Raw genomic sequence first — 26,218 nt, forward strand, 5'->3', positions numbered from 1 at the left:
CTTTAACATCTCCCTGAGTCAAGCTGTTGTGCCACAGTGCTTTAAAACCACCACCATCATACCTGTCCCCAGACCTTCCCAAAGCCTAATTCCACAATGATTGCCTGAGCCTATTCTTGTTAAATGATGAAAAACTCAAAGGCACGTTTGGGCAGTGGATCTGTGTGAAATCAGCAGCTTGCAAAACTAAATCAAAATGTGTGCTATTGATTCTAAAAATAGAAATCACAATAAAGTTCAACATTTACTAAAACCGCCATTCAGTCATCTGAGAATCTTTACTCATGAAATTATAACGGTTAGATGAATGTATATGCAGTGATTTACTGATCAATGATAAAAGGGGAGATTTATGCAATAACGAAGACTGTCATGAAAAGTATTTGGCATCTGATCTCCTGTAACCTGCGGAGCTAAGCTGTTTTACCAGCTCTGCTCTCTGATTTTTCTTTTTTCTTTTATGAAAAAACACAAGTTGTCAAAGTTATTTGTTTGCAAATGTATTTCAGAAATATCGACATACTTTTTTTAATCAGCAGAAACTTTATGTCAGTAGTGCAAAAACCTGCACTGATCTGACCTCATTTCTTCCTCATCCTGATTCCTGACCTGGGAAGGGAGAGAAATATTTGTTTTTGTTTGTCTTCTTGTTTTATTTAATTCCTTGTGGGATTTGGATCCAACACGTAAAGTATGCATATTATGCACACACACAAACACACATGCAGCTATTACCCATTTCTTGTATTCTTGAATAAAGACATTGATTTGACACATTTAATTAGTGACCAATTGTTTTTATTGTTCAATTATTAAGAAAAAAGAAAAGGTGGGGGTGGGTGGGATGGAAAGTAAAGGGAGAGAGGAGAGAAAACCCCAACAATCCCCTCTGAGCAAGCACTAGGCGACAGTGGATAGGAAAAACTCCCTTTAAAGGAAGAAACCTATGACAGAACCAGGCTCTAGAGGGGGCAGTCAACTGTCGGGACTGGTTGGGGGGTGATTGTGAAAAGAGGGGAGGGAGATGGGAGAGGTGTTAGTAGTTAAGGGGAGGGGGGGGGGGGAATTAAGCTGGAGCAGAGGTGGGAGAGGAAGAGGCGACATTGGCAGTACTGAAAGAAGGAGTGTTCCTCCTCCAGAAGAAGCAGAAGCGTTTTTTCTGTTTCTTCAGCTGCTTTTCCACGAGCACCTTTTTCTCGAGGATGAGGATTTTCAGCTCCTCGATTGTTTCGGTGTTTTGCTTCTGCAGCTTGTTGCATTTTTTCTCCACTTCTTCTATTTCAGCTTGTTTTTCTTCCAACCTTTCTTTCAGCACTTTAGATGTTGCCTCCTGTTTCTCAAACTCCTGGAGAAGAAGTTTTTCTTCTCTCTGCTTACTGACCAGCTGTTCTCTCTCTTGAAGCAGGTCTTGATATTTGTGCAGTGTCTCTTCGAACTTTATCTGCAGCATCCTGTTGTTTCCCTCCATGAGCTGGAGTTGGCACTCCATGTCTCCCTGCTTTCTGTCCAGCTGCTCTTTCTCTTGAAGGATTTCTTTATTTTGTCGCAGAGCTTCATCAAGCTTTCCTTGCAAGCTTTCATTTTGTTGCTTGATGCTCTGCAGATTGGAATCCATTTCTTTTTGTTTGATTTCTTGTTCCCTTTTCTCTTGGAGAAGCTTTTCATTTGCTTGCTCTGTGCGATCAAGCCTTTTTTTGTCAACATTGTACATTAGCTCCATGTCTCGGAGATTGGAGTGCAGCCCTCTCTTCTTCGTGCTGTCTTTCATCTTCTCCTGGAGGAGTTTTCTATTTTGCCGCAGAGCTTGATCAAGCTTTCCTTGCAAGCTTTCGTTGTGTTGCTTGATGCTCTGAAGCTTGGAAAGCATTTCTTTTTCTTTTAACTCCTGTTGCCTTTTCTCTTGGAGGAGCTTCTCATTTGCTTGCTCTGTGCGATCAAGCCTTTTTTTGTCAACATTGTACATTAGCTCCATGTCTCTGAGATTGCTGTGCAGCCCTCTCTTCTTCATGCCGTCTTGTTTCTTCTCTTGGACAAGTTTTTCATTTTGTTGCAGGGCTTCATCAAGTTTTCCTTGGAGCTCCTGGTTCTTTTTGTCCATGTCATGGAGATCCTGTTGTTTCCCCTCAATAATAGCTTCCTTTTCTTGAAGCTGGAATGACAACTTTTTTAGTTGAGCGCTCTTTTGCTCATTTTCCTCCATCAAGAACTTAATCTTCTCTGCGTTTCTGAGCGCTTCATCCTCCAGTTCTTCCAAACGCTTTTCCTCTAGTTCCACTTGGTCACACCAGGGAAGAGAGGAAAGGGAAGAGTCTAGTGGCTCATCCCAAGGAAGAGCGTATGGGTCAACTTCTTGTCCCTTTGGATTTTTTTGAGACATGTTGGGTCTGGATACAGTTACAACTGCAAAGGATCCAAATATTTCAAAAGGCTTTTCTGGCGAACGGTTCAATGCTGCACACATCAAGGCTGCGAGAAACGGACTAAAAGTCGTTGCGCTTCACCCCTATTTATAGGTTTTTGGATCAAAGGAAAGAATGGTGGTAAGATTCTACGTGTGTGACGTCATAATTCTGTAAGGCAATGAGGTTGTCACGTGATATTTTTGGAGGAGGGCATTTTTCAACTTGGACAAATTATCAGTAAAGTTTCAATCTCTGTTATTTTCCCCAAAAAACGTGTTGTCGCAATCATGTTTTCTACTGTAATTGGTGCCAACAGATGGCGCAGTTTAAAGTTGGCTGTTACTCTGCCCAGACTGCTACCATAGAAGAAGAATGTAGACCAATAGTACTTTAACGATGTCCGCTGATCGTTTCCGTGTAAATCTTAGCATTGCTTTAGCCGTCAAGCTAAAGGTTTAGCTTCATACTGCCATATTTTCAGAGTAACAAAATATTTAAACGGTCTCAGATCATGGTGAGTATTTGAAAAAAATGTTTATTTAATGTGAAGCCTGTGATGTGGAAAGGTTAGCAAGCGTAATTTTGCCTATTGTGTTATACACGGGTGCTTACATCCGAGTAGTGTTGATCTTTTCTAAGGTCCATGGGTTTATCCAACGAGCAGCTAAGTCACCGTTATATCTGTAATTTTGTGTGCAACGTCTTAATGCAAAAAAACCAAAAACAAAAACACAATGCGTTTTTAAGCTCTCTCTGCGTTCACTGCCTCTGCAAGTGTCAAACTTCCTCGCTTTAGCTGATGCTAACCAACATTAGCGCTTACGGTTCGTATATAAACACAACTGTCAGCCCTTCACTTTTGGTGCCGACCACATTTTGAGCATTTTCTACAGTTTGTGAAATGGTCGCCATTGGCATTACATGCCAGTAGTGTTCGCTAATTGACTTTACCGGGGATTATATTTATTACAACGTTACTGCGTGGAAGTGATCATAGTGTATGCTTATGAACGTGAGTGGTAGGTGTTATTAGTGCGACTTTACCCTTAATTAGTTTTCCCACCGGAAGTAGAGTTGTTTATGCGACGTGATGGCTAGAGCAGTCCCAAACAATCGATTGCGTTTCTTAACAGACCAATTCTCTCCAAACTTTTAGGGTAAGCTAGACTCGAGATATGGTTGCAATAATACGAACAAGAGCGCAACAGCATATTGACAATGGCGAGAACTTTAATATTTACATTGTGTTAGTGCACCCATCGCTCCGCATCCTTAACGCTACATTGATGTCGAGAGTCTCTGACACAGCTGTGCTCTGCAGCACAGACACCCTGCTTATCTGTGATTCGGCCAGACTGGTGTTGAACTCCAAAGACATGCGCGGGGTTAGGTTAGTTGGCTGTTGGTGTGAGTGGTTGTCTGAGTCTCTCTAATAACCCTCCAACAGACTGGCGACCTGTCCAGGGTGTACTTTTGCCCTATGACAGCTGAAATACAACCTGAATAAAATAAGTAGGAGAAAATGAATGATGTTTATGAACTGTAGTTAATGTAGTCAGACAATAAGTTACCGAGCAACAGGCCACAAGTCTTGGTGCAGAATCATACTAAGATTTAAAAAATAAAATGTTGGCACTGGTGTTTGAAACAGTATACTGTCAGTAAGACTGGAGCAACTGCACACATTTGGAAACTAATAACTAGAGTAGTTAGTAACATTTTGTTACTGCATCCATTTAGCCAGGTATAATTAGCATGTCTACATACATGTCATTTCTAATGTGGTCCTATGTGGTATGTTGTAGGACAGTGAAGTGTCTGACACTGACCATGTAGCAGTGCCTGAGAACACTGGTATGGAGGGGGAGAACGCACCTCTTTACTGTATTTGTCGGAAACCAGACATCAACTGCTCCATGATGTAAGTATATATCAGTTTTATATTTGCAGTATGCGCAGTAGGGGTGGGCGCTAGCTTCAGCAATGTTATCAGAGGGTTTTTTTTTTAAAATGAAGAGCTTCTATTTCGAGAAAACTACCAATAAGGATATATGCACAGATATAGAAAACAATACTGTAACATTTTATTGATGCTTGCAGTTTGGAGGAAGCAGTATTTGCAAGTGTAACTAAATTCCAGGCATTTTCCATCCTTCTTTTCCTATCAGCTTTTTTCTAGTTGTCAGTGTGAACCAAGGTGTCAGCAGCAGCATTATAGTGCAAAAGTAGTGACCCAGCATAGATCAAATGTAAGCACAAAAGTAGCCAAGGTAGTGTTTTTCCTGGAAATTTTAAGTGAAAGGATAAAGTAACTGCTTACCACTTTAGTTTAACAATGATTAATGAAATGTAACCGTGTAACTCATCAGCAGTCTGCACAGTATGGTCACATATTAAAACTGAAGAATATGTTGTACTTGTTGTAGTGTTTCATCATGGGTCCAGTTTTTACCCAGGTGCTTAAAGCCCTTCTTTACCCTCATGTAACACCAACAGTAATTTCCAACCACTATTTCCTGTTCCTGTCAGTCAAACAAACAGACGACAAACATCTTCTATAAACAGGAATAATGTCATTTTATCGGATTAGAAAACATCTAATCTAGCGTTGATATTACACTGCTGTTTAGTGTCTGGCTGATCTCAGTGTCACCAAAATATCTGCCCTACATGTCAAACAATGAGAGAACTTGAAACAGTAACATCACCTAGCAGCTTATTTTAATTAGTGCTAACGTTTTGTTTGCTGGCTAACATTGCTATTATTATAGTCACAGTTAATTGACTTTGAATAGCTTTATTTCAAAAGTAATTTTACAATTTCACAGCCATTTAGCTGTGTTAACTGTACATGCTGTAGGTCATAAGGCGTGCATGGATCATTTTTATAATCAGCCTCTTGTCTTTTGTCCACCACAGACTTTGCCATGATAAATTGGTCAGTTGACAACCAGGAGCCGTACACCTTAACCTCAGAGGCCAGGACATCCAGGGGCAGTGTGAACACGCACTTGCTTAAATGGGACGCAAGACGGACTATAGAGGGCCACCCGCTTGCCAGACAACCAAGTGCTGTCCCTGTCCACGGCCAGTGTGAGAAGGACTCTCACTAAAGTCAACCCACACAAAGCTGCTGGACCAGACAATATACCTGGACGCGTGCTCGGAGCCCGTGCTGACCAGCTGACTGATGTCCTAGCGGGCATCTTTAACATCTCCCTGAGTCAAACTGTTGTGCCACAGTGCTTTAAAACCACCACCATCATACCTGTCCCCAGACCTTCCCAAAGCCTAATTCCACAATGATTGCCTGAGCCTATTCTTGTTAAATGATGAAAAACTCAAAGGCACGTTTGGGCAGTGGATCTGTGTGAAATCAGCAGCTTGCAAAACGAAATCAAAATGTGTGCTATTGATTCTAAAAATAGAAATCACAATAAAGTTAAACATTTACTAAAACCGCCATTCAGTCATCTGAGAATCTTTACTCATGAAATTATAACGGTTAGATGAATGTATATGCAGTGATTTACTGATCAATGATAAAAGGGGAGATTTATGCAATAACGAAGACTGTCATGAAAAGTATTTGGCATCTGATCTCCTGTAACCTGCGGAGCTAAGCTGTTTTACCAGCTCTGCTCTCTGATTTTTCTTTTTTCTTTTATGAAAAAACACAAGTTGTCAAAGTTATTTGTTTGCAAATGTATTTCAGAAATATCGACATACTTTTTTTAATCAGCAGAAACTTTATGTCAGTAGTGCAAAAACCTGCACTGATCTGACCTCATTTCTTCCTCATCCTGATTCCTGACCTGGGAAGGGAGAGAAATATTTGTTTTTGTTTGTCTTGTTTTATTTAATTCCTTGTGGGATTTGGATCCAACACGTAAAGTATGCATATTATGCACACACACAAACACACATGCAGCTATTACCCATTTCTTGTATTCTTGAATAAAGACATTGATTTGACACATTTAATTAGTGACCAATTGTTTTTATTGTTCAATTATTAAGAAAAAAGAAAAGGTGGGGGTGGGTGGGATGGAAAGTAAAGGGAGAGAGGAGAGAAAACCCCAACAATCCCCTCTGAGCAAGCACTAGGCGACAGTGGATAGGAAAAACTCCCTTTAAAGGAAGAAACCTATGACAGAACCAGGCTCTAGAGGGGGCAGTCAACTGTCGGGACTGGTTGGGGGGTGATTGTGAAAAGAGGGGAGGGAGATGGGAGAGGTGTTAGTAGTTAAGGGGGGGGGGGATTAAGCTGGAACAGAGGTGGGAGAGGAAGAGGCGACATTGGCAGTACTGAAAGAAGGAGTGTTCCTCCTCCAGAAGAAGCAGAAGCGTTTTTTCTGTTTCTTCAGCTGCTTTTCCACGAGCACCTTTTTCTCGAGGATGAGGATTTTCAGCTCCTCGATTGTTTCGGTGTTTTGCTTCTGCAGCTTGTTGCATTTTTTCTCCACTTCTTCTATTTCAGCTTGTTTTTCTTCCAACCTTTCTTTCAGCACTTTAGATGTTGCCTCCTGTTTCTCAAACTCCTGGAGAAGAAGTTTTTCTTCTCTCTGCTTACTGACCAGCTGTTCTCTCTCTTGAAGCAGGTCTTGATATTTGTGCAGTGTCTCTTCGAACTTTATCTGCAGCATCCTGTTGTTTCCCTCCATGAGCTGGAGTTGGCACTCCATGTCTCCCTGCTTTCTGTCCAGCTGCTCTTTCTCTTGCAGGATTTCTTTATTTTGTCGCAGAGCTTCATCAAGCTTTCGTTGCAAGCTTTCATTTTGTTGCTTGATGCTCTGCAGATTGGAATCCATTTCTTTTTGTTTGATTTCTTGTTCCCTTTTCTCTTGGAGAAGCTTTTCATTTGCTTGCTCTGTGCGATCAAGCCTTTTTTTGTCAACATTGTACATTAGCTCCATGTCTCGGAGATTGGAGTGCAGCCCTCTCTTCTTCGTGCTGTCTTTCATCTTCTCCTGGAGGAGTTTTCTATTTTGCCGCAGAGCTTGATCAAGCTTTCCTTGCAAGCTTTCGTTGTGTTGCTTGATGCTCTGAAGCTTGGAAAGCATTTCTTTTTCTTTTAACTCCTGTTGCCTTTTCTCTTGGAGGAGCTTCTCATTTGCTTGCTCTGTGCGATCAAGCCTTTTTTTGTCAACATTGTACATTAGCTCCATGTCTCTGAGATTGCTGTGCAGCCCTCTCTTCTTCATGCCGTCTTGTTTCTTCTCTTGGACAAGTTTTTCATTTTGTTGCAGGGCTTCATCAAGTTTTCCTTGGAGCTCCTGGTTCTTTTTGTCCATGTCATGGAGATCCTGTTGTTTCCCCTCAATAATAGCTTCCTTTTCTTGAAGCTGGAATGACAACTTTTTTAGTTGAGCGCTCTTTTGCTCATTTTCCTCCATCAAGAACTTAATCTTCTCTGCGTTTCTGAGCGCTTCATCCTCCAGTTCTTCCAAACGCTTTTCCTCTAGTTCCACTTGGTCACACCAGGGAAGAGAGGAAAGGGAAGAGTCTAGTGGCTCATCCCAAGGAAGAGCGTATGGGTCAACTTCTTGTCCCTTTGGATTTTTTTGAGACATGTTGGGTCTGGATACAGTTACAACTGCAAAGGATCCAAATATTTCAAAAGGCTTTTCTGGCGAACGGTTCAATGCTGCACACATCAAGGCTGCGAGAAACGGACTAAAAGTCGTTGCGCTTCACCCCTATTTATAGGTTTTTGGATCAAAGGAAAGAATGGTGGTAAGATTCTACGTGTGTGACGTCATAATTCTGTAAGGCAATGAGGTTGTCACGTGATATTTTTGGAGGAGGGCATTTTTCAACTTGGACAAATTATCAGTAAAGTTTCAATCTCTGTTATTTTCCCCAAAAAACGTGTTGTCGCAATCATGTTTTCTACTGTAATTGGTGCCAACAGATGGCGCAGTTTAAAGTTGGCTGTTACTCTGCCCAGGCTGCTACCATAGAAGAAGAATGTAGACCAATAGTACTTTAACGATGTCCGCTGATCGTTTCCGTGTAAATCTTAGCATTGCTTTAGCCGTCAAGCTAAAGGTTTAGCTTCATACTGCCATATTTTCAGAGTAACAAAATATTTAAACGGTCTCAGATCATGGTGAGTATTTGAAAAAAATGTTTATTTAATGTGAAGCCTGTGATGTGGAAAGGTTAGCAAGCGTAATTTTGCCTATTGTGTTATACACGGGTGCTTACATCCGAGTAGTGTTGATCTTTTCTAAGGTCCATGGGTTTATCCAACGAGCAGCTAAGTCACCGTTATATCTGTAATTTTGTGTGCAACGTCTTAATGCAAAAAAACAAAAAAAACCCCCACAATGCGTTTTTAAGCTCTCTCTGCGTTCACTGCCTCTGCAAGTGTCAAACTTCCTCGCTTTAGCTGATGCTAACCAACATTAGCGCTTACGGTTCGTATATAAACACAACTGTCAGCCCTTCACTTTTGGTGCCGACCACATTTTGAGCATTTTCTACAGTTTGTGAAATGGTCGCCATTGGCATTACATGCCAGTAGTGTTCGCTAATTGACTTTACCGGGGATTATATTTATTACAACGTTACTGCGTGGAAGTGATCATAGTGTATGCTTATGAACGTGAGTGGTAGGTGTTATTAGTGCGACTTTACCCTTAATTAGTTTTCCCACCGGAAGTAGAGTTGTTTATGCGACGTGATGGCTAGAGCAGTCCCAAACAATCGATTGCGTTTCTTAACAGACCAATTCTCTCCAAACTTTTAGGGTAAGCTAGACTCGAGATATGGTTGCAATAATACGAACAAGAGCGCAACAGCATATTGACAATGGCGAGAACTTTAATATTTACATTGTGTTAGTGCACCCATCGCTCCGCATCCTTAACGCTACATTGATGTCGAGAGTCTCTGACACAGCTGTGCTCTGCAGCACAGACACCCTGCTTATCTGTGATTCGGCCAGACTGGTGTTGAACTCCAAAGACATGCGCGGGGTTAGGTTAGTTGGCTGTTGGTGTGAGTGGTTGTCTGAGTCTCTCTAATAACCCTCCAACAGACTGGCGACCTGTCCAGGGTGTACTTTTGCCCTATGACAGCTGAAATACAACCTGAATAAAATAAGTAGGAGAAAATGAATGATGTTTATGAACTGTAGTTAATGTAGTCAGACAATAAGTTACCGAGCAACAGGCCACAAGTCTTGGTGCAGAATCATACTAAGATTTAAAAAATAAAATGTTGGCACTGGTGTTTGAAACAGTATACTGTCAGTAAGACTGGAGCAACTGCACACATCTGGAAACTAATAACTAGAGTAGTTAGTAACATTTTGTTACTGCATCCATTTAGCCAGGTATAATTAGCATGTCTACATACATGTCATTTCTAATGTGGTCCTATGTGGTATGTTGTAGGACAGTGAAGTGTCTGACACTGACCATGTAGCAGTGCCTGAGAACACTGGTATGGAGGGGGAGAACGCACCTCTTTACTGTATTTGTCGGAAACCAGACATCAACTGCTCCATGATGTAAGTATATATCAGTTTTATATTTGCAGTATGCGCAGTAGGGGTGGGCGCTAGCTTCAGCAATGTTATCAGAGGGTTTTTTTTTTAAAATGAAGAGCTTCTATTTCGAGAAAACTACCAATAAGGATATATGCACAGATATAGAAAACAATACTGTAACATTTTATTGATGCTTGCAGTTTGGAGGAAGCAGTATTTGCAAGTGTAACTAAATTCCAGGCATTTTCCATCCTTCTTTTCCTATCAGCTTTTTTCTAGTTGTCAGTGTGAACCAAGGTGTCAGCAGCAGCATTATAGTGCAAAAGTAGTGACCCAGCATAGATCAAATGTAAGCACAAAAGTAGCCAAGGTAGTGTTTTTCCTGGAAATTTTAAGTGAAAGGATAAAGTAACTGCTTACCACTTTAGTTTAACAATGATTAATGAAATGTAACCGTGTAACTCATCAGCAGTCTGCACAGTATGGTCACATATTAAAACTGAAGAATATGTTGTACTTGTTGTAGTGTTTCATCATGGGTCCAGTTTTTACCCAGGTGCTTAAAGCCCTTCTTTACCCTCATGTAACACCAACAGTAATTTCCAACCACTATTTCCTGTTCCTGTCAGTCAAACAAACAGACGACAAACATCTTCTATAAACAGGAATAATGTCATTTTATCGGATTAGAAAACATCTAATCTAGCGTTGATATTACACTGCTGTTTAGTGTCTGGCTGATCTCAGTGTCACCAAAATATCTGCCCTACATGTCAAACAATGAGAGAACTTGAAACAGTAACATCACCTAGCAGCTTATTTTAATTAGTGCTAACGTTTTGTTTGCTGGCTAACATTGCTATTATTATAGTCACAGTTAATTGACTTTGAATAGCTTTATTTCAAAAGTAATTTTACAATTTCACAGCCATTTAGCTGTGTTAACTGTACATGCTGTAGGTCATAAGGCGTGCATGGATCATTTTTATAATCAGCCTCTTGTCTTTTGTCCACCACAGACTTTGCCATGATAAATTGGTCAGTTGACAACCAGGAGCCGTACACCTTAACCTCAGAGGCCAGGACATCCAGGGGCAGTGTGAACACGCACTTGCTTAAATGGGACGCAAGACGGACTATAGAGGGCCACCCGCTTGCCAGACAACCAAGTGCTGTCCCTGTCCACGGCCAGTGTGAGAAGGACTCTCACTAAAGTCAACCCACACAAAGCTGCTGGACCAGACAATATACCTGGACGCGTGCTCGGAGCCCGTGCTGACCAGCTGACTGATGTCCTAGCGGGCATCTTTAACATCTCCCTGAGTCAAACTGTTGTGCCACAGTGCTTTAAAACCACCACCATCATACCTGTCCCCAGACCTTCCCAAAGCCTAATTCCACAATGATTGCCTGAGCCTATTCTTGTTAAATGATGAAAAACTCAAAGGCACGTTTGGGCAGTGGATCTGTGTGAAATCAGCAGCTTGCAAAACGAAATCAAAATGTGTGCTATTGATTCTAAAAATAGAAATCACAATAAAGTTAAACATTTACTAAAACCGCCATTCAGTCATCTGAGAATCTTTACTCATGAAATTATAACGGTTAGATGAATGTATATGCAGTGATTTACTGATCAATGATAAAAGGGGAGATTTATGCAATAACGAAGACTGTCATGAAAAGTATTTGGCATCTGATCTCCTGTAACCTGCGGAGCTAAGCTGTTTTACCAGCTCTGCTCTCTGATTTTTCTTTTTTCTTTTATGAAAAAACACAAGTTGTCAAAGTTATTTGTTTGCAAATGTATTTCAGAAATATCGACATACTTTTTTTAATCAGCAGAAACTTTATGTCAGTAGTGCAAAAACCTGCACTGATCTGACCTCATTTCTTCCTCATCCTGATTCCTGACCTGGGAAGGGAGAGAAATATTTGTTTTTGTTTGTCTTCTTGTTTTATTTAATTCCTTGTGGGATTTGGATCCAACACGTAAAGTATGCATATTATGCACACACACAAACACACATGCAGCTATTACCCATTTCTTGTATTCTTGAATAAAGACATTGATTTGACACATTTAATTAGTGACCAATTGTTTTTATTGTTCAATTATTAAGAAAAAAGAAAAGGTGGGGGTGGGTGGGATGGAAAGTAAAGGGAGAGAGGAGAGAAAACCCCAACAATCCCCTCTGAGCAAGCACTAGGCGACAGTGGATAGGAAAAACTCCCTTTAAAGGAAGAAACCTATGACAGAACCAGGCTCTAGAGGGGGCAGTCAACTGTCGGGACTGGTTGGGGGGTGATTGTGAAAAGAGGGGAGGGAGATGGGAGAGGTGTTAGTAGTTAAGGGGGGGGGGATTAAGCTGGAACAGAGGTGGGAGAGGAAGAGGCGACATTGGCAGTACTGAAAGAAGGAGTGTTCCTCCTCCAGAAGAAGCAGAAGCGTTTTTTCTGTTTCTTCAGCTGCTTTTCCACGAGCACCTTTTTCTCGAGGATGAGGATTTTCAGCTCCTCGATTGTTTCGGTGTTTTGCTTCTGCAGCTTGTTGCATTTTTTCTCCACTTCTTCTATTTCAGCTTGTTTTTCTTCCAACCTTTCTTTCAGCACTTTAGATGTTGCCTCCTGTTTCTCAAACTCCTGGAGAAGAAGTTTTTCTTCTCTCTGCTTACTGACCAGCTGTTCTCTCTCTTGAAGCAGGTCTTGATATTTGTGCAGTGTCTCTTCGAACTTTATCTGCAGCATCCTGTTGTTTCCCTCCATGAGCTGGAGTTGGCACTCCATGTCTCCCTGCTTTCTGTCCAGCTGCTCTTTCTCTTGAAGGATTTCTTTATTTTGTCGCAGAGCTTCATCAAGCTTTCCTTGCAAGCTTTCATTTTGTTGCTTGATGCTCTGCAGATTGGAATCCATTTCTTTTTGTTTGATTTCTTGTTCCCTTTTCTCTTGGAGAAGCTTTTCATTTGCTTGCTCTGTGCGATCAAGCCTTTTTTTGTCAACATTGTACATTAGCTCCATGTCTCGGAGATTGGAGTGCAGCCCTCTCTTCTTCGTGCTGTCTTTCATCTTCTCCTGGAGGAGTTTTCTATTTTGCCGCAGAGCTTGATCAAGCTTTCCTTGCAAGCTTTCGTTGTGTTGCTTGATGCTCTGAAGCTTGGAAAGCATTTCTTTTTCTTTTAACTCCTGTTGCCTTTTCTCTTGGAGGAGCTTCTCATTTGCTTGCTCTGTGCGATCAAGCCTTTTTTTGTCAACATTGTACATTAGCTCCATGTCTCTGAGATTGCTGTGCAGCCCTCTCTTCTTCATGCCGTCTTGTTTCTTCTCTTGGACAAGTTTTTCATTTTGTTGCAGGGCTTCATCAAGTTTTCCTTGGAGCTCCTGGTTCTTTTTGTCCATGTCATGGAGATCCTGTTGTTTCCCCTCAATAATAGCTTCCTTTTCTTGAAGCTGGAATGACAACTTTTTTAGTTGAGCGCTCTTTTGCTCATTTTCCTCCATCAAGAACTTAATCTTCTCTGCGTTTCTGAGCGCTTCATCCTCCAGTTCTTCCAAACGCTTTTCCTCTAGTTCCACTTGGTCACACCAGGGAAGAGAGGAAAGGGAAGAGTCTAGTGGCTCATCCCAAGGAAGAGCGTATGGGTCAACTTCTTGTCCCTTTGGATTTTTTTGAGACATGTTGGGTCTGGATACAGTTACAACTGCAAAGGATCCAAATATTTCAAAAGGCTTTTCTGGCGAACGGTTCAATGCTGCACACATCAAGGCTGCGAGAAACGGACTAAAAGTCGTTGCGCTTCACCCCTATTTATAGGTTTTTGGATCAAAGGAAAGAATGGTGGTAAGATTCTACGTGTGTGACGTCATAATTCTGTAAGGCAATGAGGTTGTCACGTGATATTTTTGGAGGAGGGCATTTTTCAACTTGGACAAATTATCAGTAAAGTTTCAATCTCTGTTATTTTCCCCAAAAAACGTGTTGTCGCAATCATGTTTTCTACTGTAATTGGTGCCAACAGATGGCGCAGTTTAAAGTTGGCTGTTACTCTGCCCAGGCTGCTACCATAGAAGAAGAATGTAGACCAATAGTACTTTAACGATGTCCGCTGATCGTTTCCGTGTAAATCTTAGCATTGCTTTAGCCGTCAAGCTAAAGGTTTAGCTTCATACTGCCATATTTTCAGAGTAACAAAATATTTAAACGGTCTCAGATCATGGTGAGTATTTGAAAAAAATGTTTATTTAATGTGAAGCCTGTGATGTGGAAAGGTTAGCAAGCGTAATTTTGCCTATTGTGTTATACACGGGTGCTTACATCCGAGTAGTGTTGATCTTTTCTAAGGTCCATGGGTTTATCCAACGAGCAGCTAAGTCACCGTTATATCTGTAATTTTGTGTGCAACGTCTTAATGCAAAAAAACAAAAAAAACCCCCACAATGCGTTTTTAAGCTCTCTCTGCGTTCACTGCCTCTGCAAGTGTCAAACTTCCTCGCTTTAGCTGATGCTAACCAACATTAGCGCTTACGGTTCGTATATAAACACAACTGTCAGCCCTTCACTTTTGGTGCCGACCACATTTTGAGCATTTTCTACAGTTTGTGAAATGGTCGCCATTGGCATTACATGCCAGTAGTGTTCGCTAATTGACTTTACCGGGGATTATATTTATTACAACGTTACTGCGTGGAAGTGATCATAGTGTATGCTTATGAACGTGAGTGGTAGGTGTTATTAGTGCGACTTTACCCTTAATTAGTTTTCCCACCGGAAGTAGAGTTGTTTATGCGACGTGATGGCTAGAGCAGTCCCAAACAATCGATTGCGTTTCTTAACAGACCAATTCTCTCCAAACTTTTAGGGTAAGCTAGACTCGAGATATGGTTGCAATAATACGAACAAGAGCGCAACAGCATATTGACAATGGCGAGAACTTTAATATTTACATTGTGTTAGTGCACCCATCGCTCCGCATCCTTAACGCTACATTGATGTCGAGAGTCTCTGACACAGCTGTGCTCTGCAGCACAGACACCCTGCTTATCTGTGATTCGGCCAGACTGGTGTTGAACTCCAAAGACATGCGCGGGGTTAGGTTAGTTGGCTGTTGGTGTGAGTGGTTGTCTGAGTCTCTCTAATAACCCTCCAACAGACTGGCGACCTGTCCAGGGTGTACTTTTGCCCTATGACAGCTGAAATACAACCTGAATAAAATAAGTAGGAGAAAATGAATGATGTTTATGAACTGTAGTTAATGTAGTCAGACAATAAGTTACCGAGCAACAGGCCACAAGTCTTGGTGCAGAATCATACTAAGATTTAAAAAATAAAATGTTGGCACTGGTGTTTGAAACAGTATACTGTCAGTAAGACTGGAGCAACTGCACACATCTGGAAACTAATAACTAGAGTAGTTAGTAACATTTTGTTACTGCATCCATTTAGCCAGGTATAATTAGCATGTCTACATACATGTCATTTCTAATGTGGTCCTATGTGGTATGTTGTAGGACAGTGAAGTGTCTGACACTGACCATGTAGCAGTGCCTGAGAACACTGGTATGGAGGGGGAGAACGCACCTCTTTACTGTATTTGTCGGAAACCAGACATCAACTGCTCCATGATGTAAGTATATATCAGTTTTATATTTGCAGTATGCGCAGTAGGGGTGGGCGCTAGCTTCAGCAATGTTATCAGAGGTTTTTTTTTTAAAATGAAGAGCTTCTATTTCGAGAAAACTACCAATAAGGATATATGCACAGATATAGAAAACAATACTGTAACATTTTATTGATGCTTGCAGTTTGGAGGAAGCAGTATTTGCAAGTGTAACTAAATTCCAGGCATTTTCCATCCTTCTTTTCCTATCAGCTTTTTTCTAGTTGTCAGTGTGAACCAAGGTGTCAGCAGCAGCATTATAGTGCAAAAGTAGTGACCCAGCATAGATCAAATGTAAGCACAAAAGTAGCCAAGGTAGTGTTTTTCCTGGAAATTTTAAGTGAAAGGATAAAGTAACTGCTTACCACTTTAGTTTAACAATGATTAATGAAATGTAACCGTGTAACTCATCAGCAGTCTGCACAGTATGGTCACATATTAAAACTGAAGAATATGTTGTACTTGTTGTAGTGTTTCATCATGGGTCCAGTTTTTACCCAGGTGCTTAAAGCCCTTCTTTACCCTCATGTAACACCAACAGTAATTTCCAACCACTATTTCCTGTTCCTGTCAGTCAAACAAACAGACGACAAACATCTTCTATAAACAGGAATAATGTCATTTTATCGGATTAGAAAACATCTAATCTAGCGTTGATATTACACTGCTGTTTAGTGTCTGGCTGATCTCAGTGTCACCAAAATATCTGCCCTACATGTCAAACAATGAGAGAACTTGAAACAGTAACATCACCTAGCAGCTTATTTTAATTAGTGCTAACGTTTTGTTTGCTGGCTAACATTGCTATTATTATAGTCACAGTTAATTGACTTTGAATAGCTTTATTTCAAAAGTAATTTTACAATTTCACAGCCATTTAGCTGTGTTAACTGTACATGCTGTAGGTCATAAGGCGTGCATGGATCATTTTTATAATCAGCCTCTTGTCTTTTGTCCACCACAGACTTTGCCATGATAAATTGGTCAGTTGACAACCAGGAGCCGTACACCTTAACCTCAGAGGCCAGGACATCCAGGGGCAGTGTGAACACGCACTTGCTTAAATGGGACGCAAGACGGACTATAGAGGGCCACCCGCTTGCCAGACAACCAAGTGCTGTCCCTGTCCACGGCCAGTGTGAGAAGGACTCTCACTAAAGTCAACCCACACAAAGCTGCTGGACCAGACAATATACCTGGACGCGTGCTCGGAGCCCGTGCTGACCAGCTGACTGATGTCCTAGCGGGCATCTTTAACATCTCCCTGAGTCAAGCTGTTGTGCCACAGTGCTTTAAAACCACCACCATCATACCTGTCCCCAGACCTTCCCAAAGCCTAATTCCACAATGATTGCCTGAGCCTATTCTTGTTAAATGATGAAAAACTCAAAGGCACGTTTGGGCAGTGGATCTGTGTGAAATCAGCAGCTTGCAAAACTGAATCAAAATGTGTGCTATTGATTCTAAAAATAGAAATCACAATAAAGTTAAACATTTACTAAAACCGGAGTCTCGGAGTTTTAAGACAATGGATGATTCGATCTCATTGGCACTCCACATAGCCCTATCACAACTGGATCAACGCAACACCCACCTAAGAATGCTGTTCACTGATTTCATCTTAGCATTCAACACCATCATTGCCCAGCAGCTGATCGGCAAGCTGGACCTGCTCAGACTAAGCAACTCCACCTTCAACAGGATGCTGGACTTTCTTACTTTGTATGAAAACGTAATAAATTGGTATTAGTATGTAAAACCTATGTTTGTCTGGCGTTAGAGCATTTTTTTTTGTAAATTAGCATTTTCGATCCCTTTTCACTGTGTGTATATTGTCCACTGCAGCAGCCTGGTAGGGGTGAGAAGCCATTTCTGTTGACTCGGTTTTCTCCTGTTTTTCACTTAGGTCAGGTAAGTCTTTTGGTTGGTGTTTTGTTTTTTTTTTATAGGGAAGTTTAGGGATGTTTAGGGGTTTGTTATTTTGGCATTGCTCACTGCCAATGTAAGTAAATGTCTTCATAGTGCTTTGAAAAGTACCGTAGTTTTCGGGTCATAAGCCGATACTTTTTTTCCCACACCGTGAACACTTATACTGACGTGCGGCTAATGCATTTTTTTTTCATGCGGCCAAAAATTTTTTGCCTGGTAACAGTAGACTAGTAAAACCTGGACCTGCATGCATCCACATTCCTCTCATTAAGCAGGCATTAAAATCAAAATTTACAATTCCATGAACAGCGTAAACATGTCCAAAACCAGTCAAGCCTACAGTCATTTTACATGAATGAAAATCAGTTAATAAAGGTGGGCGGATTGATCTGAGGTTGATCCCAACCTATAAGAATAATATAATCTTGATATAATATCCTTAAGTTGTTTGACAACATTCATTTCTGTACAATATAGTCTGGCTTTACCACAGTCTGCTAGAGGCGGGCGGATCAATCGATTGATACCAACCAGTTTCAATAGTGTTATCGGCAATATTGATCCTGCATTTACTTGGTATTGGATCAATAATTGGCAGAAAGATTGCACCAGCTGTGGACTCATAACCCCTTTTGTGAGTGATTATCTAACATGCCAACATATCCTGCTGCTTTGGGCACATCTGTGATATGAAGATCACGCAGTGATGTGTTTAAACAGAGAAGACTGAAGCCCAAAAGTCATATTTTAGATCACATATTCTCCTCCAGATCTCTGCCACTTTTTGATTAGTGGCAACTGACCCATGTAGGGTTGCTATAGTTTGATAGTAGTTTCAAGTTTATTTATTTATATAGTACTTTTAAAAACAACAGTTGTTGACCAAAGTACTGTACAGTAAAATAGTCAAAGCAGAAGACATACCAAATAAAATAGAATATAGATTAAGAGAAAATTGAATCATGGAATGAACAATAGAAACAGAGCCATCTTGATTTAAAAGCCAGAGAATAAAAGTGAGTCTTTTGACATGTTTTGAAAGTCTCAAGTGTTGGAGAGGTCCTGATATGCAAGGGCAATGAGTACACTGCTGTGGCATAATAAACCGTTTCAACTTATAATAATAATATGATCTTTGTATAATATCCTTGAGTTGTTTGACAACATTTGTATGATGTGTATAACCACTGTCGATCCAGATATTGATATTATCAGTACCAGTGTTGGTATTAGTAGACTGATATACTTTGTTTGTATCCTCTAAGTTAGTATGTGTACCACTGAACAGGGTCAAATACATAAAAAAGACTACCTCAAACATCTACTATGAAAAAAGCCTTTTTGTCTTGACTGCAGTGTTTTTTTTAATTTATTATTATTTACAGCCTATATCACATTTAAACAACAGAAGCTGAATGAAAGTGTGTTAGTGACAGGCACATTTAAATTCCAGGTCTCCAAAAAACAACAACAGAGTTTCGAAATACACAAAAAGCTAAAAGGAGTGTTTCTGTTCCTGTTTTTGCTTATGAGACTATATATAGATGACATTTAGTGCTGAATGAAATGGCTATGTAGGAGTTTAAATTGGTTTATCCACTCAAAATCGGGGACAAGCTGGAATCTCAGTGACCTTGACATTAAGGTCAGGGCAGAGGTCAAATTTTCTGAAGATCTTGTAAATGTGATTACTCCAGAAGGGGATCACTTAGGATTCACAAAATGATACCACAGATGGAGTTTGAATCCTGCTGACATCCACGTCAAGGTCAGAGGTCAGCTTACTGAAAATCAACCAAATCACCACTGGGTTTACTTTTACTGTCTTCCTGTTTCTAGCTGGGAAGAATGGTAACTGCGGGTGAGAGAACATTATTATTATTAGTAGTAGAAGTAGTTGGAGGAGAAGGAGCAGTACTTAATGTATGCTAGTTGTCCATTGATGTTCCAATATTGTGATCAAGTTCAACGCCTTCGTTTTGCGGAAGCGCTGCTCAGTTTGCATGAGTAAGTTCGCCGTTTCTTTCTTTTGTTGTGAAAAGCTTGAAGCGGAAATGTCGTCGTTATCGTTGCCCGCCAGAGGCAGAGGAGTCGGCTGTCTCCGGTGCAGACGATCGAAAGATGGAGCGGACAACGCTGCTGCTGCTGCTCGGACTCGCTGTGTCGTGCCGTGCACAGTTTGCTCCACCCACGGTGAACATCAGTCTGGATGAAGATCCAGCAGTGCGATGGATGCCTCTTGCGAAAGTCTTCGACATAGACTACGTGAATAAAGCTGCTGTAGAGGTCATTGAGTAAGTTTGCCAGAAAGTATGCAACAAAAAAGTGCCACTTGCGAACTTTATCTTCGAAGTGGGTTTCGGGGGGTTTGAAGGGTTACTTCAAACATGCCTCTGTTTCAGCGCAGATTACAAAATCCGTGGTTTTAAATGTGGTTGGTGACGTATTGCGTTAGGTTGCTCAAAGCGATTAACATGTTTAAAGTACTCGGTAATTCTACATCATTGTTTGCTTGATCTTGTGTAACGATGCGATTTAAAAGCGATCTTCACATAATATTGCTACCGGAAGAAAGCAGGGGTCGCTCTCATGAGGTCCGCCTGGCAGATTTTCTGAAGTTTTTCTTGACCTTTTGTTTGCGACAGTACTATTTTTTTTATTTAGGTTGTGCAATCAAAAAGTGGTTGCCGGTGTTGTGCCAAAAAGTGATTGTCTGCCAAAAACTGATTTCCGGTATTTGCCAAAAAGCGATTGCTCATATTTAAAGTGCTATAAGTAACTTGTTGGGCTATAATATGTTAAACATATGTCAAATGCATCCCTTATGGATGACATAAAGTCATCTTGAGCCACAAACAACATTCGTGTAGCAAGATACAAGCCGCAATCAGTTTTTGGCAGCGACTTTTATATAACCTTTATTTATGCAGTAAAAAAAATCTCATTAACATTAAAAATGTATTTTGTAAGAGTAAGTTGCCCAACAGGACAGCAGAAATGGCAGCAAATATTACAATAGTTCTGTAAAAATATTTTAAGTGGGGATAAAGGACCGGATTGGTTATAATGTAAGTACAAGTTGTAAAGATACTTAAAAAACAGATAATGTTTTAATTCTTTATGTAACCCCTTTGTATCCCCTGTTCACCGAAGTCTATTTACGAACATACGTAAAAATATTACACATAAAAAATACACAGAAACACTGGAAATCAGTTTTTGGCAGACAATCACTTTTTGGCACAACACCGGGAGGCGTAGGCAGTCAAAACAATAACTGCCTATGCCTCCAAGCAGTTATTGTTTTAACTGACATCAACCTCATTGGCAGGAGAACCAGGCTTACAAGGAAAACTGGGTTTCTACACGCGGTTTTTACCAACGTTTCAATTCTGTGAAATGTTAAGAATGCATGTCAGTATTAAAAGTTGCCACATTATGTTTTAATTAAACCTGGGATCTGTTTAACATGAATGACTGGGTGGCCGGTAACACTGATGTTATAGAGTGTTACCAGAGTAAAAGGGCAGAGCAGCTAGTTGTTACTGTTTTATTACTTTATCGAGCACACACCTGTAAATTTATGACTGGATGTTGTGAAAGGCAGTTTTATTCAAAGGGGGGAAGTGGGAGTCCCTTTTACATGAGGTGTCTTCAAGGTTGTGATTGCTCTCACAAACACGTTCACACTTACAAGTAAAGATCTGCTAGTATACTTGTCACCCATCAACTGTCAGCGCCTGCAGCACCTCTGTTTTCCTGATAGTTGGAAATTCGAGCAGCAAGAATCCAGTTAAACTAGAAACTGCTTTTCAATTTTAGTATCATGGTCCTTTGAATGTTCTTGGATTTGTGTTGATTCTTTTTGGTTTCACTGCTGCTTTAGTGCTCTTAGCTTCTGATAGTTGTCAGGAGTTTTTTGGTTTATGTTTTGTTTTCATCATCATTCTGTTCATTTGGATTTTGCTTCTTGTTGCATTTAGAGGTCTAGTTAATGTTTAAGTCAGATTCTTGGTAATGTAACAAGATTAGAATTTTACGGCTCTGGTCTGGTGACATTACTATCTTCCTGGGTGTGTGTTTTGCTTTATGTCTTATTTAAGTTTTGGTTTCTGTCACGTTTTTTTGTTCCTCCTTCTGTCTGATCTTTCTGTTAGTGATATATTAACATGTTCAGTGTGAACCCTCTCGTTTTGTGGGCTGTTTCCTGTTCTTTGTTCTTTGTTCTTTGTTTCCTGTTCCTGTTCTTTGTTCTTTGGCTTTCTCTCGAGCCATGTTTCGGTGTTATTTCCCGTTTGTCCAGTTGTGGTTGTTACTTTTGCCTGTGTCTCCTTCAGCTTGTGTTTATCAGCCCCGGTCAGCCCTCTGGTTTTGAAAACATTTTGTTGTGTCCTTTGTGGACTCTATTATCAGCTATTATCTACAGTGGTCCTGAGAGATCAAATGTACTGCAGCTTAAGAAAACACCAGCAAATAGAAAAAGGCTGTAGAAGAACAAAACACAGTGGAAGTTGAATAAGACACAAAAATGTCTCAAAAGCTCACAAAAATAAATGAATACAAAAAGAAAAGTTCACAAAAAAATTTAACTTTTTGTGCGTTTGTTTTCTTCTGTTGTATTTATTTCACTTTTGTTGTGTTCTGTTTTGTCTCCATAAACCTCTATTGCATTTTATTCAGCTTTCACTGTGTTTTTTTGCTTTTGCAGCATTTTTCTGTTGCCTGGTGTTTCTTTAATTTACAGTATGTTTGACCCCTTAGGACCACTGTACCCAAGTGTACCCCAGCATTTGGGCATTTTAACTTAATCGTGATTTTCATACATAATACAGACTTTAATAGAGTAAACTGTAAAATTGAATTTTGTAGTCTGCTTACTACCTGTTTTTGGGGGGGGGGTTGGATTCTTAATACTTAGCTCTAACATATAACGGTTTCCAGTGAAAATCGAAAACTTTATTGATTCGTTGACTTTATTGACTTTATCGGACTCGTGTCTCCTTCATTTGCCTGTGATCTAAAAATAGCAGCAGCCCTGCGTTCCACAGGCGTGTGAGAAAATTAACTTGAAGGGGAGGACGGACAAAATGTAATCATAATGGCTTTTGATTTCCTTACGCCACACCACTTTAAGCTACATGTAGTCGGTGTATTAGAAAGTGGAAGATACTGATGCGAGCAGTGCCTAAGCTAAGCAATGCACTGTAGTGCATGTATGTAGGGAACCACTGTTAGCCACTTAAACACAGGCTGCCTGAAAAACGCCAAGGCAGTCAGTCCAGGGGAAGCATTGCAGGCACTACACACAACTAGCTCTACAGCAGAAAAGCAGAGTATCTTCAGAGATTGACACCATCAAACTCGCACTATGTTGCTTTGAGACACCAAAACACAAAGAGCATTGAGCCTCACAAAGGATTATTTTATGTACAGTGTTTTTTTATTCTGTTTTTGTTGCTTTTTCCCCATCCATTGTTTGAGTAGTTGCAAAGGACAACTCACTGAAACCCTCACAGCACAGATTAAACTTAACCTCCTCTCTCATTGCTTTATCTTATTTCTTCCTTTGCTGTGTTGTCATGTTTATCTTCCACTACATCTCTGCTGACAGGGATTGCAGACCAACATGCTAAAGTTGCTTTGTTTGCTCCAGTTCCACGATTCCAAAATGGTTGCATCATGCAGTCAAACCTATTGTGATGGCCCTGGAAAAGTACGTTCCTCAGCCATATGCGGGGGAGATCCGTGGCCTGGCCTCACACTTGGGAGGAACGCTGTCCGATGTCATCCTGCTCAACTTTGCCTATGAAGTATCTGCGTATGTGTGATTTTTAAATCCACCTAGACATTTGTAGTGAAGCCCCACAGTGAGCACACTAAACAACTTCATCCACTTCCAGATTCTGCACAAGCATCGTGGCTCAGGACACAAAGGGGCACGTGTACCACGGCAGGAACCTCGATTACCCGCATCCTGTTCTGAAGAATCTGACTTTTAACGCAGTCTTCCTCAAGAATGGAAAGGTACATCATGCATTAGCAGGTGCACAGCTAAAGTAATTACGTAGCAACTTTAATTTTTCAGACATTAAATCCAGTTTGTGTTTTATTGACACACCATTTCAGGAGGTATACCGTGGAACTTCGTTTGCGGGCTATGTCGGGCTATGGACGGGACAAAGCCCTAACAAGTTTACTGTCTCAGGTGACCAGCGAGGTAAGACCACACATGGCTGTGGAAAAGGTAGCATCTTCATTTTTCTTCTTGTCTCCAAGCTTGTTTTTTTCCTAAGGAACTGAACACTGGTATAACTGGTGGAAGAACATCGTCTCTGCTTTCCTGTATAAGAGATCCCCCGTTAGTTGGCTGGTGAGGGAGGTGAGAAAAATTAGTGTAGGGAAAAAGAAAAAAGAAAAAGTTGACAATATGCGGAAGTGAAAGTATTCTTTGTGTGGCCTGACAGACACTGGAGGAAGCAGAGGACTTTCAGGATGCAGTCATGCGTCTTTCAAAAGTCCCCATCATCACTGGGGTGTATTACATAGTCGGCGGGGTGCGAGCCGGGGAAGGGGTCGTGATCACCAGAGATCGAGAGGGCCCTGCTGATATCTGGCCTCTGGAAACTGCAAAGGGAGGGTAGGTGAAAAAAAAAAGATCTGAGGAGGAGGATGGAAAATGATTGTATCGCTCAGTAAGCATTTCAATGTGTGTTTTGGGGATTGCTTTCAGATGGTTCAGAGTGGAGACAAACTTTGACCACTGGCTTCCTCCTCCTGCTAAAGATCATCGGAGGTGAGTCATGTCTCATGATGAGCAGGCTTGCTGTGTTGCTGCTGCTGTTATTACACCGCTGCTGTGTGCTCATTTCTTAGAGAAGCGGCTAACAAAGCTCTAAATGCTACTGGCCAGGCGCACATCAATATGAATACACTCTATCAGGTAAGTCAATTAACCTCAACCTTGGTTCACGAAGTCACACTTCTGGTAATCGGAGACGATGTATGGGCTTATAACTCTGTCTCTTCCTCCAGGTTTTGTCCCTGAATCCAGTGTGTAATGGGTAAGAAGGACGTTATTCCTGTTTGATGCCCTTATTTGTCCTCCAGCAACTCTATAAATGCTGGTGTTGCTTAGATGGGATAGTTCACTTAGTGTGTTCATCACATACTTCCCCTTTTCCGACTTCAGCAGTTATGTCAGTGGGCCCTTCGTTGACATGTAGCACATACACTGTATTGCCAAACGAATTCGATCACCCATCCAAATGATTGAGTTCAGGTGTTCCAATCACGTCCATGGCCACAGGTGTATAAAATCAAACACCTAGACATGGAGGCCGCTTCTACAAACATTTGTGAAAGAATGGCTCCCTCTCAGGAGCTCAGTGAATCCCAGTGTGGTACTGTGATAGGATGCCAGCTGTGCAACAAGTCCAGACGTGAAATTTCCTCAGAATTCAAAATTCCACAGTCAACTGTTAGTGGTATTATTAACAGTGTGTAAATGATTGGGAACGACGGCAGCTCAGCCATGAAGTGATAGGCCACGCACTGTTGGGATTGTGGGATCGTTGTTTAGAAGTTGGGCTCAACTCTTTACTTCCAGTGAAAGGAACTCTTCATGCTCCAACATACCAAGAGATTTTGGATGATTCCATACGCCCAACTTTGAGGGGACAGTTTGGGGATAGCTCCTTCCTGTTACAACATGACTGTGCACCAGCACACAAAACAATGTCCATGAAGACACGGATGAGCGAGTTTTGTGTGGGAGATCTTAACTGGCCTGCACAGAGTCCCGACCAAATCTGATAGGACACCTTTGGGTTGAATGAGAGTGGAGAGTGCGAGCCAGGCCTTCTCATCCAACATCAATGTCTGACTTCACTGACATCACATTAAACCCTATGGATTAAGAATGGGATGTCACTCAAATTCATATGTGTGTTAAAGCAGAAGAGTGAATACTTTTGACGGTATAGTGTAGCGAGTAGATTACAGAGAAACAATAGCTGAATGAATATCTCGATGTCTATTTTTCTGCTTTTTAAAAAATAAAACCTCACGCAATGAATCGCATTAAATAGTGACCGTCGTCTGTCTTAATATCCTCCCAGAATTACTATTTACACGACAGTGATGAGCGCAGCAGCCCCTGAGAAGTACATCACACTCCTTAGGCTGCAGGTAATTCAGTTTACACCTTAAACATTTATGCTCAATGAGGCGGTGATAATGTCAATGAAAAAAAATATATAACATTTACTCAATTGTCTTTTCAAATCTTTTTCAAGGACTGCAACAAGACAGACTGAGCTGACAGAGGTGGAGCAGTAAAGGACGCAGACTCCTTTTTCTTGCGGCAGGCGGCGATCTTCACGACTACTTGGAGGCTGCGCGATCAATGAGATGACAAGGGAATGCACCTGAAATATTCAATGACACTGTGCTAGTGCCTTTAATAAAATAACATTTGCTGTGATTGTTTTTGCCATTTTATGCACCTTATCTTCCAATAAAACGTGGCTTTATTTTAATTATTGTCCTTACTTTATAAGCATGACGAGAAGGACGCCCTGCCGGTTTCACGTCGTTAACTGCCAAGTGCAACAGATTATGCGATGCAGTGCGCTCATGTTGTTTGCATGTTGTTTGTTATTTAAATGAAAACCATGCACGCACACTCAAACCCTATTAGTTTGTGTTTCTAATGTGTCTATTCAGAAGGTGGCGGT

General features: G+C 41.0%; 4 protein-coding genes across 4 annotated transcripts; 1 reads left to right on the plus strand and 3 right to left on the minus strand.

Moving 5' to 3' along the window:
- Nucleotides 1-773: 773 nt before the first annotated feature.
- On the minus strand, nucleotides 774-3,117 carry LOC146708934 (uncharacterized). Its single transcript, XM_085455830.1, has one exon. It carries the CDS (start codon nucleotides 2,459-2,461, stop codon nucleotides 1,067-1,069), a length of 1,395 nt encoding a protein of 464 aa, XP_085311956.1. The 5' UTR covers nucleotides 2,462-3,117; the 3' UTR covers nucleotides 774-1,066.
- A 3,261-nt stretch (nucleotides 3,118-6,378) lies between these two features.
- On the minus strand, nucleotides 6,379-8,716 carry LOC146708935 (uncharacterized). The gene has a single exon (XM_085455832.1). The coding sequence runs from the start codon at nucleotides 8,057-8,059 to the stop codon at nucleotides 6,665-6,667; it is 1,395 nt and encodes a 464-aa protein (XP_085311958.1). The 5' UTR covers nucleotides 8,060-8,716; the 3' UTR covers nucleotides 6,379-6,664.
- A 3,260-nt stretch (nucleotides 8,717-11,976) lies between these two features.
- Nucleotides 11,977-14,316, minus strand: LOC146708936 (uncharacterized). The gene has a single exon (XM_085455833.1). It carries the CDS (start codon nucleotides 13,657-13,659, stop codon nucleotides 12,265-12,267), a length of 1,395 nt encoding a protein of 464 aa, XP_085311959.1. The 5' UTR covers nucleotides 13,660-14,316; the 3' UTR covers nucleotides 11,977-12,264.
- Nucleotides 14,317-19,552: 5,236 nt separating this feature from the next.
- On the plus strand, nucleotides 19,553-26,020 carry LOC146708937 (N-acylethanolamine-hydrolyzing acid amidase-like). Its single transcript, XM_085455834.1, has 11 exons — nucleotides 19,553-19,777; nucleotides 23,137-23,301; nucleotides 23,384-23,507; nucleotides 23,610-23,700; nucleotides 23,777-23,862; nucleotides 23,948-24,120; nucleotides 24,214-24,276; nucleotides 24,357-24,423; nucleotides 24,516-24,544; nucleotides 25,601-25,670; nucleotides 25,778-26,020. Exons 1-11 carry the CDS (start codon nucleotides 19,605-19,607, stop codon nucleotides 25,796-25,798), a joined length of 1,062 nt encoding a protein of 353 aa, XP_085311960.1. The 5' UTR covers nucleotides 19,553-19,604; the 3' UTR covers nucleotides 25,799-26,020.
- Nucleotides 26,021-26,218: the final 198 nt, after the last annotated feature.

The sequence above is a fragment of the Copadichromis virginalis genome, linkage group LG5, assembly GCF_057382275.1.
Source record: "Copadichromis virginalis isolate Kocher_CV1m ecotype Utaka linkage group LG5, C_Virginalis_male_GT1.1, whole genome shotgun sequence".
Taxonomy (NCBI): domain Eukaryota; kingdom Metazoa; phylum Chordata; class Actinopteri; order Cichliformes; family Cichlidae; genus Copadichromis; species Copadichromis virginalis.